The following is a 16,477-nucleotide window of genomic DNA, read 5'->3' as shown; positions in this document are numbered from 1 at the left end:
TGTTGACTTGCTGGAATGTGTCCAGAGAAGGGCTACAAAGCTGGGGAGGGGTTTGGAACACAAGCCCTATGAGGAGAGGCTAAGGGAGCTGGGTTGCTTAGCCTGCAGAAGAGGAGGCTCAAGGGAGACCTTATTGCTGTCTACAACTACCTTAAGGGAAGTTGTAGACAGGCAGTGGTTGGTCTCTTCTCCCAGGCAACCAGCACCAGAACAAGAGGACACAGTCTCAAACTGCATGAGGGGAGGTTCAGACTGGGTGTTAGGAGGAAGTTCTACAGAGAGAGAGTGATTGCCCATTAGAATGTGCTGCCCGGGAGGTGGTGGAGTCACCATCACTGGAGATGTTTAGGAGGAGACTTGACAGGGTGCTTGGTGCCATGGTTTAGTTGATTAGGTGGTGTTGGATGATAGGTTGGACATGACGATCTTGAAGGTCTCTTCCAACCTGGTCTGGTCTATTCTATTTCTATTCTAATTCTCTAATTCTAATTCTAATTCTATTCTATTCTATTCTATTCTATTCTATTCTATTCTATTCTATTCTATTCTATTCTATTCTATTCTATTCTATTCTATTCTATTCTATTCTATTCTATTCTAGTAGAGGAGAGAAGCAAAGCTTTGTTTCTTCTCTGACAAGGTTAAAGCCCAAAATTGAGTCAGACAAAAACCTCCTCACACTGGATCTGTTTATTGAAATATTCAAATAGAATTCTCTCTGGAGTAAACGACTTCTTTGCTAGAATTATGGTGGCATATGGAGAAGTAAGATATATTACAATAAAACTGATATAAAACAGTTGAATTCAGAAATAGTGGCAAGAGATAATTTTAGTTTACTATGATTTAATTCAATTAAATGCAACACTGTTAACTGCAGACTAAGAAGAATTACTTGTGCCTGTGCTGACACACACAAGCATTATTTATTCTCTGCTGCATCTCTCTTGGCAGAAGAAATTGCACCAGTAAAAAGTCAGTGCTAGATGCTTTCACTGCAAAAGGCTACTCACAGAATCAACCAGGTTGGAAGAGACCTTTGAGGTCATCAGGCCAACTGATCACCCAACTCTATTTAATCAGCTAGATCATGGCACTAAGTGCCTCATCCAGTCTTAAACACCTCCAGGCACATTGATTGGTTAGGATGCAACTTGAGTACTGTGTCCAGTTCTGGGCCACTCAGTTTAAGAAGGACATTGAGACACGTGAACGTGTCCAGAGAAGGGCTGGTGAGAGGCCTTGAGCACGAGCCCTATGAGGAGGGGCTGAGGGAGCTCGGATTGTTTAGCCGGGAGAAGAGGAGGCTCAGGAGTGACCTCATTGCTCTCTACAACTGCCTGAAAGGTGGTTGTAGCCAGGAAGGGGTTGGCCTCTTCTCCCAGGCATCCAGCACCAGAACAAGGGGACACGGTCTCAAACTGTGCCAGGGGAAGTTTAGGCTCGAGGTGAGGAGAAAGTTCTTCACTGAGAGAGTAATTTCTCATTGGAATGTGCTGCCCAGGGAGGTGGTGGAGTCGCTGTCCCTGGAGGTGTTGAAGAGGGGATTGAATGTGGCACTTGGTGCCATGGTCTAGTCATTAGGTCTGTGGTGACAGGTCGGACTCAATGATCTTTGAGGTCTCTTCCAACCTTAGTGATACTGTGATACCTTCCTGGGTAGCCCATTCCAGTGGGCAATAACTCTTTCTGTGAAGAACTTCTTTCTAAGATCAAGCCTAAACTTCCCCTTGCAAAGCTTGAGACTGTGTCCTCTTGTTCTGGTGCTGGTTGCCTGGGAGAAGAGACCAACCCCCACCTGGCTACAACCACCCTCACAGACCTCAGTGGAAATTTCATCTGAGCAGGGAGAAACAGTGACCATTAAACTCTAAGAAGTTGTACCTATGTAGTATATCCTCTTTGAACATCAACAGTGTTGGAGCAGGCTTGTGGGCTAACCAAACAATCCCTCACAAAAGCAGCTGCCAGCAAGGACAATGTAACTGTTCATTTTTCAGTCTCTCTTTTTTTTTTTTTCCCCTTCCAAACAAAAAAATCCATCAAACCAGACTGGTCAGTTTGAGCTGCCTGTGCCTTGCCTATGCCAGGCACTGCCCTGAGTTTCTTATGCGAGAGCAATTATCTATTCCCCTCTTCTTCTAGTTACCTGAGCTCAAGCTGATTCCTGCCCTGTGCTTGAGGCCAAATGCTGAGTTCAGTTTGGGGCTCCTCAGTACAAGTCAGTTTGTTACTCTTTCTCCCCTCTACTCTGCACTGGTGAGGCCACATCTGGAATACTGTGCACAGTTCTGGGGTCCTCGGTTCAAGACAGACAGTGAGCTGCTTGAAAGAGTCCAGCACAGAGCCATGAGGATGATTAAGGGAATGGAACATCTGTATGAGGAGAGACTGAGGGAGCTGGGGCTCTTTAGCTTGGAGAAGAGGAGACTGAGAGGTGACCTCGTCAATGTTTACAAATATGTAAAGGGTGAGTCTTGAAAGGATGGAGCCAGACTCTTCTCTGTGGTGCTCAATGACAGGACAAGGGGCAATGGGTGGGAGTTGAGGCATAGGAAGTTTCATGTAAATATGGGGAAAAATTTTCACTGTGGCGCTGACAAAGCACTGGAACAGGCTGCCCGGGGAGGTTGTGGAGTCTCCCTCTCTGGAGATATTCAAAACTTGCCTGGATGTGCTCCTGTGTAATCTGACGTAGGTGATACTTCTCTGGCAGGGGGGTTGCACTGTATACTCTGTTGAGGTCACTTCCAGCCCCTGAAATTCTGTGATTCTGTGAAGAAAGATATTGGGGTGCTTGGAGTACGTCCATAGAAGGGGAACAAAGCTGGTGAGAACTGGTTGTAGTGGTTATGCACCACACAGAAAGTGGAATTTGCCCCAAAAGGGTAAATAGGCACACATACTCAGAATTTGGAACTTAAAGGAAAATAATATTTATAAAAGTAAATATTGTTGCACTAGAGCACAAGTCTCTGAGGAGCAGCTGAAGGAATGGCATTGTTTTGCCTGGACAAAAGGAGTCTGAAGGGAGACCTTCTCTCTCCCTACAACTGCCTGAAAGAAGGTCGTGTGAGGGAAGGGTTGGTCTTGCCTCACAAGTAAAAAATGATGAGGCAAGAGGAAATGGCATCAAGTTACACTAGGGGAAGTTTGGATTGAACATTAGGAAACTTTTCTTCCTTGAAAGGGCTGTCAAACTCTGGAGCAGGCTGCCCAGGGAAGTGGTGGAATCACTGTTCTTGGAGGGATTAAAATGCTGCACAGCTGTGGTGCTGAGGGATGTGGTTTAATGGTGACTTGGCATCCTGTCTGAAAGGTTAGACTTGGTGATCTTAAAGGTTTCTTCCAACCAAAATGACTTCATGACTCCATGATCATGACTATGATTCCATAGAGGCTTATAGGCACTGAAGGACCACGGATTTCTGTCAGAGCTATGTGGCTAAATATCTTTGTGTACCAAATCCCTGCAGGTTGTGCTGGCTATGCCCCATATCCCTGCTCTGGGGCTCAGTGCTTCAGAGGATGCTAATGAAGGGCAGGTTACAAAACCTTGAGTGCCCTCCTAGGGCTGGCAAACTGGCATTGAGTAACAGGTAGAGACTGTTTAGAATTTCTGTATGGATTCAAAAGAAAGAAATTTCTTGGTAGAAATACTTTGACCATGAATCATAAAGCAGTGTGCCCAGGTGACCAAGAAGGCCAGTGGCATCCTGGTCTGTGTCAGAAATAGTGTGGCCAAGAAAGCCATTCTGCCCCTGTACTCAGCACTAGTTAGACCACACCTTGAGTACTGCGTCCAGTTCTGGGCTCTTCAATTTAAGAAGGACATTGAGACACTTGAACTTGTTCAGAGAAGGGCAACAAGGCTGGGGAGAGGCCTTGGGCACAGGCCCTACGAGGAGAGGCCGCGGGAGCTGGGATTGTTTAGCCTGGAGAAGAGGAGGCTCGAGGAAGACCTTATTGCTGTCTACAACTACCTGAAAGGAGGTTGTAGGCAGGTGGGGGTTGGTCTCTTCTTCCAGGCAATCAACACCAGAACAAGAGGACAGAGTCTCAAGATGCATCAAGGGAAGTTTAGGGTCAAGGTGAGGAGAAAGTTCTTCACAGAAAGAGCAATTTGCCATTGGAATGTGCTGCCCAGGGAGGTGGTGGAGTCACCATCCCTGGAGGTGTTCAAAAGAGGATTGGATGTGGCACTTGGAGCCATGGTTTAGTTAGTCATGAGGTGTTAGGTATTAGGTAATAGGTTGGACTTGATGATCTCTGAGGTCTTTTCCAACCTGGCTGATTCTGTGATTCTGTATATGCTGAGATGTATGACACTGTTCTACCTAAGTCAGACACCCAGTTTCACCTGGAGGACTCCCAGAATGAATCTTACAGACTCAGGCTTTATAGCACACAAATTGGTGAAAAAAATTAATTTTTCTTATGTGATTTGTCATTATGTGTTTGGATCATAGTAGGGCTTAAACGTGAAGCTCCTGTAAACGTGAGCAAGGGGATGCTTCCAGTTACAGAGTGAGCTTTCAATCTAGACCTAGGATGAGAGTTTGTAGCAAATGAAGAATAACTGTGAGCGGAAAACAAAGACATTAATATTTAATTGGCACAGTCACCCTTACACCAACTACTTAACCATTGGCTGTTTGTAAGCAGGTTGATAGAAGAGACCCTAAAAGATAAAGGCTATGTAATGAGTCAGCAACCAAAAGCTACGCTGTGACACGCCAGCAATTGCAACTGCTTATGCTTTGGGATTGTTCAATAACGTAGGTAATTGTCTTTGATCACAGCCTTGTAACCACCACCTGTAATTTGTAGCACAGAGGTTACTATCTAGCACCCAGCTAGCCAAATGAAATGTATGGCTTGATTAAGGATCTCTTTTGTCAGTAATTTGTGCCTAATGTTTTTAGCTTTCCCACGGGCTGTTATAGAAAATGGTAAATCTGGTTTAAATGAAACCTGATACTGTTAATGGTTTAATAGCAGCTGCCACAGGGTTATGGCATTTTTCAACAGATGCTTCTGTTTCATTTTAAGCCTACACTAAGTCTTAGAATATATTTACATAATTAATACAAAGTGCACCTACATAATAATGACGATATTTATAGTTTTAAAAGATTCCCTGAAATGACTTCCTCCTCCTTGCCGTTATCTAATCACAATATATAATCTGAAACAGGAAGGGGTATTATTAAAATAATAATTTATATTCACCTCTTGAAAAAAGAAAAGAAGCAGCCAGCACAAGGGTGAAGATGTATCTTGTCCTAACAAAGCAGTTGTTGGCAGGGGTAAATCCCTTAGCTGCTTCAGGAAAAGAGAGAGAATGACTTTGGTTCACAGGGCTGCATCAAGAGAAGCATAGCCAGCAGGTTGAGGAAGGTGATTCTCCCCCTCTATTCCACTCTGGTGAGAGCTCACCTGGAGTACTGTGTCCAGTTCTGGAGCCCCTATTACAGGAAGGATCTGGACGTGCTGGAGCATGTCCAGAGAAGGGCCACAAGAATGATCAGAGGGCTGGAGCACCTCTCCTATGAGGACAGACTGAGAGAGTTGGGGCTATTCAGTCTCGAGAAGAGAAGGCTCGGAGGACTCCTTCTTGTGGCCTTCCAGTAGCTGAAGGAGGCCTACGAGAAAGCTCGTGACGGACATTTTAGGGTGTCAGGTAGTGATAGGACTAGGGAGAATGGAAAAAATATAGAAATGGGTAGATTCAGATTGGGTGTTAGGAAGAAGTTGTTCCCCATGAGGGTGGTGAGACACTGGAACAGGGTGCCCAGGGAGGTGGTGGAAGCCTCATCCTTGGAGGTTTTTAAGGCCAGGAAGGTGTTTAAAAAAGGATTGGACGTGGCATTTGAAGCCATGGTTTAGTTGTCATGAAGTGTTAGGTATTAGGTAATAGGTTGGACTTGATGACCTCTGAGGTCTTTTCCAACCTGGCTGATTCTGTGATTCTGTAAATATCTAAGGGGTGGGTGTCAAGTGTAGGGGGCTAATCTCTTTTTGATGGTGCACAATAATAAGACAAGGAACAACAGGTACAAACCTGAACATGAGGAGAAACTTCTTTACAGTGAAGGTGATGGAGCACTGGAACAGGCTGCTCAGAGAGGTTGTGAAGTCTCCTTCTCTGGAGACTTTCAAAACCCACCTGGATGCATTCCTGTGCAGACTACCCTGGGTGATCCTGCTTTGGCAGGGGGGTCGGACCTGGTGATCTCTGGAGGTCTCTGCTGACCTTTAATGTAGTGTGATACTGTGAAGAATCAAGCCAGCGGTGAAACCCAGTTATCCCTCATGGGGACACCTCAGATTCCCAAGTCAGTTTGTTACTCTTTCTCAAAGTTTTCTAGTGGCAATATTTTTCCACTGCTGGTAAGTAAAGACACAAAAGAAACACTTTCAGAAAGCCAAGGGAGGGGGAAAAAAAAGCACAAAATTAGCATGAAAAAAAGCACAGCATTTTCTGTCGGAGTGGAAAATTGTTCAAATACACAATTTAGTGGAAAGAGAAGAGCTGTTAATTGTTTTAGCATGCAAAATTGGTTCAAAGGTATGAAGTCTGTAAAGCTTTATATGATAAAAAGAAAGCTGGTTCCCTTCTGATGTTTTTATAGCTCATAAATCTTCTCTTCTTCTCCTTTGCTAGGTTCTACCGCCTAAAAAAGCTGTGAAGCCAGGCATGGTCCTCCTCTTTGAACTCTTCCTTCTTCGTGGGAGCTGTACTTGGATTGATCGAGAAGTGGGCTGGGGAGCTTTTCCCTTGTGTGACAGTAATTGCAATGCTTTGGAGGGAAAATTTAAATGTCCCTTCCTCAGAGGCCACTACGACCCCAAAGTTGACCGATTCAAAAAAATTCAGAGTTTTATTTCTCAAGACTTGGATCACTGGTTATGCAACCTGTACTTTCAGGTTTGTCTCTGGAAAACCCCCAAACTAAACCAACCCAAACAAATCAGGCCTGTTGATTTGCTAACTGTTCCTCGGAACAAATTCTGTTTTCCTTCTGTCCCCCTTAAAATGTCTTTCCATAAAGTAGTTTCTCGACCTACCTAGGAGAGAGACAAAGAAAATGATAGTCACATGCATCTCCAAATTATCACAGAAAGTTAGAGGTTGGAAGGGACCTCCAGAGACCATTGAGTCCAACCCTCCTGACTAAAGCAAGATCACCTAGGGTAGACCGCACAGGAATGCATCCAGGTGGGGTTTGAGAGTCTCCAGAGGAGACTCCACAACCCTGCTGGGTAGCCTGTTCCAGTGCTGTGTCACCCCCATTGTAAAGAATTTTCTCCTCATGTTGAGGTGAAACTTCAAGCAGTTTTCTTTTTTGTTTTTTGGTTCTACCAACAGTAGAATAAAGTGAAAATAACTTCAGGATCATGCAGAGATGAAAGAATGTCTACCAAAAATATAGCTTAAATATGCTAGGAATGTCAGAAATGATTTAGTAAACTGGGGTTTGGAGCACAAGCCCTGTGAGGAGAAGCTGAGGGAGCTGGGGTTGCTTAGCCTGGAGAAGAGGAGGCTCAGGGGAGACCTTATTGCTGTCGACAACTACCTGAAGGAAGGTTGCAGCCAGGTGGGGATCAGCCTATTCTCCCCAGCAACCAGCACCAGAACAAGAGGACACAGTCTTAAGCTGCACCAGGGGAGGTTTAGGCTGGATGTTAGGAAGTTCTTCCCAGAAAGAGTGATTTGCCATTGGAATGTGCTGCCCAGGGAAGTGGTGGAGTCATCATCCCTGGAGGTGTTTAGGAAAAGACTGGATGAGGCACTTGGTGCCATGGTTTGGTTGACTAGATGTTGTTGGGTGATAAGTTGGACTTGATGATCTCAAAGGTCTTTTCCAATCTGGTCTGGTTTGGTTCTATTCTATTCTATTCTATTCTATTCTATTCTATTCTATTCTATTCTATTCTATTCTATTCTATTCTACTCTACTCTACTCTACTCTACTCTACTCTACTCTACTCTACTCTACTCTACACTATGTTAAAAAAAGTAGCAGAAGGTTAAAAATTGGTTGGCATGGGCACGGAAAAGACCCCAAGTGTACAAAATAGATCCTCAACTCAATGCACAAATTGGAATGATGTAATGATTCAGGGAACCAGTTGATTTTGAATTTAAATTGTGAGTCATTCCCATTTACTAGGATGTCTGCTTTAGTCTGTAAGCATAGGGGAGATGTACATGGGAAATTGATACAGGTCAATGGAGAACAGAGAAACATAGCCTTCCTAAAATCCTCATAGCAGCATCTTAGATGTCAAGGGATCACAAAAAGTGTACAGATATGTATATTCTGGCTTTGTGGAATGCTGAATTGCTTAAGTTAATGCTTTGTTTGTTTTGTGTTGGTTTTTTGTTTGTTTGTTTTTTAATAGGTAATTAAACTACCACAGGATTCAGATGAGCAAAATCAGTGTGATGGGCACCTTCGTTTCCCACCTGAACTTCTCAGGCATTCAAGAGTTGCTGAAAACAACGGTCTCTCAGAGAAGATCAAACAATCTGAACCACAAGTTGATGGATTCAAACTTCCAGGTTTCTATTCACACTTGTTTTTTTTGAGCAATCCATAGTTTGATTTCAGTGTTGGTTAGTCAATATTGCTCTTGTTAAGCTAGATTTGCCTCATTCAGATATTGGTCCAACGCATGCTATCACAGGAATGTTTTGAGTTGCTGGCAATTTGAACCAGCCTCATTGCTGACAATGAAACTTTCCATGCTGGCCTCTGCTTGAGGCTGAATGCTTGGAAAGCAGCAAGAATAACAGTTCAGCTGCTTATGACCCAAAGCTTACAGGAAGAAATAGAAAAAAGTACTCTGTTGTCTGATTATTTCTGGAAGAACTCTAGCACCTCCCTGGGCTAGAACAGGGACTTCAAATTTGGCAGGGAGATAGTCCTGGCACCAGAGTCATGCCTTATGCTACTCCTATGAAATGCCATTAAGATTCAATCAAGTGATAAGCCATAGTGAAGAGAAATTGTCATTTGTTTATATGCAGCAAACCTCCCCAGAAGCTTTCTTTAAAAATTGCTGAATGTTATGTTTCAACTGAGAGTCCTCCTTGGCCTCTGAATCTCCTGGTGGAGCTACATTGAAGACACCATTGACCACATTGGATGATGTGGCCCTGAGCAAGCTGATCTAGTGCAAGGTGTCCCTGCTCCAGGGGAGTTGGAACTAGATGATCCTTGAGGTCTCTTCCCACCCTAACAATTCTATGATTCTATATTGCACTGGACTCAGCAATTGGTCCTCTTCTGTTAGCAATCCAGGAATGAGAAGAATGGCAACACAGACATTGGGTTTTATTTTTCAGCATTTGGGATCTGACTGCCATGGACAAAAAAAAAATAATTCTTTTTTGGTGTATAGATATTCCTATATTCCTCCTTGATTTATGAATTGGAGGATGAAGCCAGCTCACAGATTGAAGAGTCTGTGAATACTCTGGTGGGTTGGATTGGTTGATGGGTTGGATGCGATGATCTTGAAGGTCTCTTCCAACCTGGTTTATTCTATGTATTCTATGTATACTGTGTGCAGATCTGAAGGAGAGATTTCAGTTTTGGGGCATTTGAGAATGGTGACAGTGATTCACAACAGAATTTATGTGAGGAGAAAGAACAGAATATTGGAAGGAAAGAAAGAGAGCAGAGAAGCATTATTTACCACGTTGAATGGGCAGTTCAGATTGGAAGCTACTAAACCATGGTACCAAATGCCACATCCAATGCCCTCTTGAACACCTCCAGGGATGGGGACTCCACCACCTCCCTGGGCAGCACATTCCAATGGCTAATGACTCTCTCAGTAAAAAACTTTCTCCTCACCTGGAGCCTAAACTTCCCCTGGCACAGCTTGAGACTGTGTCCTCTTGTTCTGGTGCTGGTTGCCTGGGAGAAGAGACCAACCCCCTCCTGGCTACAACAACCCTTCAGGTAGTTGTAGAGAGCAATAAGGTCTCCCCTGAGTCTCCTCTTCTCCAGGCTACAAAAACCCCAGCTCCCTCAGCCTCTCCTTGTAGGGCTTGTGCTTGAGGCCTCTCCCCAGCCTCGTTGCCCTTCTCTGGACACATTCATGTGTCTCTATGTCCTTCTTAAACTGAGGGACCCAGAACTGGACACAGTACTCAAGGTGTGGCCTAACCAGTGCGGAGTACATGGGCGCAATGACTTCCCTGCTCCTGCTGGCCACACTATTCTTGATGCATGGCAGGATGCCATTGGCCTTCTTGGCCACACTGCTGGCTCATGTTCAGCCGGCTGTCAATCAACATCCCCAGGTCCCTCTCTGGCAGCTCTCCAGCCACTCTGACCCCAGCCTGTAGCTCTGCATTCAGATGAATAGAGGCTGCCCCCCCCTCCCCAAAGTGACATTTCTGGGAACACATGGAAAAACTCGTGACACTCAGTTAGAGAAGTCCAGGAAGATGTATTTATAACAACTGGGAAAGAGCATTAGTGTATGCCCTATTTTGTGTACAGACCTCTGAAACAGACTGATAAGCTGATCATGGAAGATCTGCAATTTCCACGCCAAAGAGATTTGCACTAAAAAATAAATAAGGAAATAAAATAATTCTAGGAGTAAATTTTTTTTTTTTTTAATTGTTGATATTTATTTATTTTTCTTCTTGGAGCCTTCTTTAAAGATATTATTAGCTGCTAATATCCCCCATGGGTTTGTTTTTTAATGCATCTATGCAGTGCTACAGTATGCTGTTTCTGCTGGTGATATGTTGCTAAGAGATTTAATAATGGGTAAACAAACACAACATGTGGTAATCCATTTCAAATTAAAAGTTTATTAAACGCTAGCTTGATGACTTTCTGGCTATTTACAATTAAAGGAGCAAACCTTAGGGAACTGGAGATCACGTGGTGAAACTCACGACTTCAACATTTCCAACAGAAAAATGTGTTTATGATCTGTGGCAAGCTGTCGCACATTGATATGCTCTATAAATACTGTATTATATCTGTTAAACTACCCAAAGTGGGGGGGTGGGGGGGGTGGAAGCTCTGTTAAAGTGACATTAAGGTTGAGACACAAACCAGAGAAAGCAAGAACAGTCTAAATGAAGACTGGTGCTCTGTAACTCACTCTACTGCAGTAGTCTAAATAGTGAGTGATCTTACATATCAATACCATATGTGGTGCTGCAACATGTAAGGCAAACAGAGCAGGTTAGGAGATGGTGTTTTAACCTTCACTTCAAATTTGTCTTGGTTTTAGAAGTTTAAGACAGAACCTTCATATTATTTCCATTAACTCCAGGCTGGGTTATTGTTTTAAATCACAGCTCTGTGTTGGGCTAGGTAGTGCTCTTCCTGGCTGTGTATGATCTCTCCTCCAGAGTACAATGCAGAAGAATGCAATTTAATACCTCCCATACCTTTCCAGCTCGCAGATGCACATTGTCAGTGTATTATCTTAATCCAAACCACATCATCTTTTCATTCTTTTGAGGTGGTAATCCATGAGAAGTTTGTGGAAGACACCTTTAGCTTTCATGACCAACCTTTATTTCTTTTTTCTAAAAAAAAGAATCTGTAGTTGACCTGTTGCCACTTTAAGGGATTAAAAGTAACTATCCATAAATAAATTTCAGTTTTTCTGTGGAATTCATTAGTCATTGGTTAGAAGGTGGTAAGGACTCCGATGGAAGTAGCAGAGAGAGAAAATTTAGATGTAACTACCAGAAACCTTGCCTTGGTAGGCTTGGATCTAAGTAACCCACTCTTATAAATGCATGAAGACTTTGGAAATGCCAACATCCACTTAAACCACTAAATACATAAATTCTTCAAGAAAACACTCTCTCTCAGTGTGGAAGCCACAGCAAGATCCCCTTTGACTTCAGTGTCCTTAGAAAAGGGGATCCACATGGCAAAAAGTCAGCTGAAAGTGGCAGCTCTTTTGTCTTCAGAGAAGTAACTGGACAGCATTTGAGTAATTATTCTTCAGTTAAAATACTTTTAGGTCAGACTCAGGCTCATGTGGCAAGTGTTACTCTGCACTTGTGAACATTCCTACAAATGCTCATTCTTCTTAGAGGACAAATTCTCAAGCTGTGCCAGGGGAGGTTTAGGTTGGATGTTAGGAAGAAGTTCTTCACAGCAAGAGTGATTGGCCATTGGAATGCTAGTCTGGTCCCAGCAGTTGGACAGCATTGCTAGAATAGAATAGAATAGAATAGATCAGATCAGGATGGCAGAGACCTTCAAGATCGAGCCCAACCTATCATCCAACACTATCTAATCAACTAAACCATGGCACCAAACACCCCATCAAGTCTTCTCCTAAACATCTCCAGTGATGGTGACTCCACCACCTCCCTAGGCAGCCCATTCCAATGGCCAGTCACTCTTTCTGTGAAGAACTTCTTCCTAACATCCTTCCTAAACCTCCCCTGGCACAGCTTGAGACTGTGTCCTCTTGTTGTGGTGCTGGTTGCCTGGGAGAAGAGACCAACCTCCACCTGGATACAACCTCCCTTCAGGTAGTTGTAAAGAGCAATAAGGTCTCCCCTGAGTCTCCTCCAGACTAAGCAACCCCAGCTCCCTCAGCTTCTCCTCATAGGGCTTGTGCTCCAAACCCCTCCCCAGCTTTGTTGCCCTTCTCTGGACACGTTCCAGGAACTCAATATCTTTCCTAAACTGAGGGGCCCAGAACTGGACACAGAACTCAAGGTGTGGCATAACCAGTGCTGAGTATCGGGGGAGAATGACCTCCTTGCTCCTGCTGGCCGCTGTGCTTGATCCAGGCCAGAATGTCATTGGCCTTCTTGGTCACTTGGGCACACTGCTGGCTCATGTTCAGCCTACTATCGACCAGTACCCCCAGGTGCCTCTCTGCCTGGCTGCTCTCCAGCCACTCTGACCCCAGCCTGTAGTGCTGCATGGGGTTGTTGTGGCCAATGCACAGTAGAGCTGTAGCACAGGCTACCTCAGCCTGTGTTGTGTTAGCATTCTATGCTGCTCTCACGCTCTGATCTAGCAGTTGCTCCAACTTTGCTGAGTAGATATGTTACACAGGAGGATGCTCACTACCTCAGCTCTCTTTGGACTAAATACCTCTGTGCTGATTTTCTGTGCCACTTTTTTTCCCTTCTTTTCCCCTCATTGCCTCCCTGCTCTACTATACTTTGGGAGTACAGAAAAAAACCAACCAACAACTTGACTGCTGGAGTGTGATTTCAGGGACACTTATTTTCTTACAATGAACAAAAAGCTCATTTATTTCCTAAACTTCTTTTTTCCCTCCCCCTACAAAGTTTGCCATCAAACAGCAGCACATGTGGTTCATGTGCCCTGTGCATCAACCGGTAGAAAAGTTACAGCAGCTCTGAAACTTCTTTAGTTCCCAAACTATGAGCTTGTAACAAAAAAATATGCAGAAGGATCCTTTTCAGGTATGCAATTTATCTGTTACGGCACAATTTTTTAAGACTGTTTTCCAGTCTGCCTTGCTTCTGCCTGGCTGTTAAAAATAAGGTTGGTTTGGATCATTTGGCTTTGGCAGTCCTTGAAACTTGCTGGAGCTGTAAAGCTTTAAACAGTTGCACAGGTCTTTAATTGTAAATTAGTTTTGACAGGACTGCTAGGCAAAGGCCTGGCCCATCCCATCGTGATGCTAGCCGACAACCCCTTACTGCTCCCGGAGCAAGGGAACATGTGGAAGGAATTGTTCTTTTACATTTCACAGCTTGTCATTTCCTCTGCAGGGCAACCTCTGACCTCCCTGAAAGATCCTGACACCCATAAGGGAAGTATTCCCACTGTTGTAAAGGAAGTGGGAAAGCAGTTTAATGCCACGAAAGGAGGAGAAGCGTGTGTGTCAGAAGCTGGGAAGAAAAGAGAAGAGCTTAAAACGCTTCCAGCAGGTTAGGTCTTTTATTGCCTTATTTGTTTTACTGAAAGTTTACAGGTAGAGCTACTTGGTGTGTGTGTGTGTGTGTGTGTAAATACCCTCAACTCTTTCCTCCTTGCCCTGCAATATCATCTCATCATTATTTCACTAGGTGAAGGAAGTGATGGAAGAGTTTAAATCAATTGTGAGGGATCAAAAGCGACTCAGGCAAAAAGGTACAGCAGTAGTGGACTCCCCTGTCTAAAAAAGTATCTGTAGGCCAAATGTGTTAGCAATTACAAGGTGTGTGTGGAGTGCATTGACAACATTAGATTACTGCTGCTGTTTCCTTGACATTTTTACATCCTTTCATTTTATTTGGCCATTTATATCTGTGGATCACAACACGTTGCTGTTAGATGCTTGGCAAGCATTTTTTTCTTCCTGCAACATGTTAATAGCAATATCCTTTGTTATCAGTGCTGAGCTAAACTATGTAACAGTGCCTGTCTGCATTAACATCAAGCAGTGCTTGCTTCTGAGATGTGGGATTCTTTTGAAGGCAAAGCTTTGCAAGGTTCTGTTTTCTTCTTGGGTGGGTTGGTGTGTTTGTTTGTGGTTTTTTGTTTTGTCTTGTTTGTTTGCTTTGTTGTGAATCCCAGGTAAAAATGTGTGTGTCTGAGAACTGAGTCACACAACCCCTAGCTCCTGTCCTGACTCAATAGCACCATTTAAAAGACACTTAGTTGTGGTGCTTAGTGTCGCGGTTTAGTGGTGGACTTGGCAGTTCTGAACTTATGCTTGGACCTCATGATCTTAAAGGTCTTTTCCAACCTAAGTGATTCAGTAATGGCCAGAGGCAGATTTACTGTGGGACAGGGATCTGAAGGTACCAAGATTATAGACAGCCACCCCCACTTAAACTGGATAATGAATTTTACTCTTTGTCCTACAATGGTGAAATGGTCATGAAAGCACAGAAGCCACTGCTGCCCACCACCCATTTTGTGCTCTCATTCCACATGCCCTGAGGGCCAGTCACCCCTCCTGGCCATGGTACAGGAGTTTAGGATGGATAAGCAGATTGAATAACACAGTTGGCAGCCAACCTGAGATGTACATTTGTACCTAGTGCTTTTGACTCTCTCACCTATTGCAAACAAGGTGAGGGTAAGATTTCATTCTGGGGAAAACGAGAGTCTCACTCCCTCAGCTATTGTGTAGAGAAAATTAATTAATCCCTCCTTTTGGAAGGAAAGAGTCACTCTCCTGTACCAGGAAGCTATAATAGGTCGCGTTTGCAGAATTACAGAATGATAGTGATTGGCATGAGTCTCTACAACCTCTTCAGACAGCCTGTTTCAGTGCTTTGGCACCTCCACAGGAAAGTTTTTCCTCATGTACAGTGGGAACCTCCCATGTTCTAATTTGTGCCCATTGCCTCTTGTCCTATAACTGAGCATCAGTGAAAAGAATTTGGCCCCATCCTCTTCACCCCCACCCTGTAAATATTTATGAGCATTGAAAAGATCCCTTCTCAGTCTTCTCCAGGCTAAACAGCCCCAGGTCTCTTAGCCTTTCTCTCTGTAATAGAGATGTTTAGACATTGTACTGAAAAATGATAGGTAAGAGCTACCTGAGGTCACATACCTACCTCTTATCCATGCAAACAGTAGTTTGTAGTTGTCTTCAAGTCTGTGGGCTCCCCAAAATTATGCAGTGGGATTTTGGGTCCTGATTTGAAAACAACTGACACACCAGCTTTCCTTTTAGAGTAACCTATAAACTGTCATTCAAATCCCATTTCTTTGTAGCTGTTGTTTTCTATCGATTGCCCAGGAAGGCTAGGACTATGCGTCTACTATTATAGGTGTATTTGTCGCATATTTCAAGTTAAGCAGGCACAACTAGAGGTAGGAGCTAGTATGGTGCCACTTAATCACAATTCATAAACGCTGAGTATTGATGTTGGGCATCACAGATGTGCAGAAAGGAGAATCCAGAACTGGTGTCAGTTGACAAATGGCGTTGATGGCAATACATTAATCAAGTGGGTGAGGGACTTTTTAGGGTGTCAGGTAGTGTTAGGACAAAGGGGAATGGAGCCAAACTAGAAGTGAGTGGATTCAGATTGGATGTTAGGAAGAAGTGCTTCACCATGAGGGTGGTGAGACACTGGAACAAGTTGCCAAGGGAGGTGGTGGAAGCCTCATCCCTGGAGGTTTTTAAGGCCAGGCTGGATGTGGCTCTGGGCAACGTGATCTAGTGTGAGGTGTCCCTGCCCATGGCAGGGGGTTGGAACTAGATGATCCTTGAGGTCCCTTCCAACCCTAACAATTCTGTGCTTCTATGCTACAGAAAAAAGCAATCAAAATTTCCAAACTGTCATGGATTCTTAATGCACCTCCTAGTAAGACCAACACTTCATTAACCTGCCTTTTTTAGATGTAAGTCCCTCCAAGAACAGCTTTAGCTTAGAAATTTTGTTCCAACCTTCATATTAGTAGAATCTATTTTGAAGCTAATTCATTTGGCCAATGCTAGTTGTGCAGAGTAGCTGAGAATACTCAGTGTTTAAAACGTGAGT

General features: G+C 43.9%; 1 protein-coding gene across 1 annotated transcript in view; it reads left to right on the top strand.

Annotated features, from left to right (window-relative positions):
• Positions 1–16,477, top strand: part of LOC137455777 (uncharacterized) — a 231,214-nt gene that overhangs the window by 95,706 nt on the left and 119,031 nt on the right. The window contains exons 12-14 of the mRNA XM_068166871.1: positions 6,668–6,931; positions 8,410–8,569; positions 13,766–13,924. Of these exons, the coding sequence (XP_068022972.1) occupies positions 6,668–6,931; positions 8,410–8,569; positions 13,766–13,924 (583 nt within the window). The remainder of the gene's footprint in view (positions 1–6,667; positions 6,932–8,409; positions 8,570–13,765; positions 13,925–16,477) is intronic.

Source organism: Melanerpes formicivorus, unplaced genomic scaffold (assembly GCF_026170545.1).
Source record: "Melanerpes formicivorus ecotype bairdi unplaced genomic scaffold, bMelFor1.0.p_v2 SCAF_109, whole genome shotgun sequence".
Classification (NCBI taxonomy): Eukaryota; Metazoa; Chordata; class Aves; order Piciformes; family Picidae; genus Melanerpes; species Melanerpes formicivorus.
This window is presented reverse-complemented; position numbering and strand designations above follow the sequence as displayed.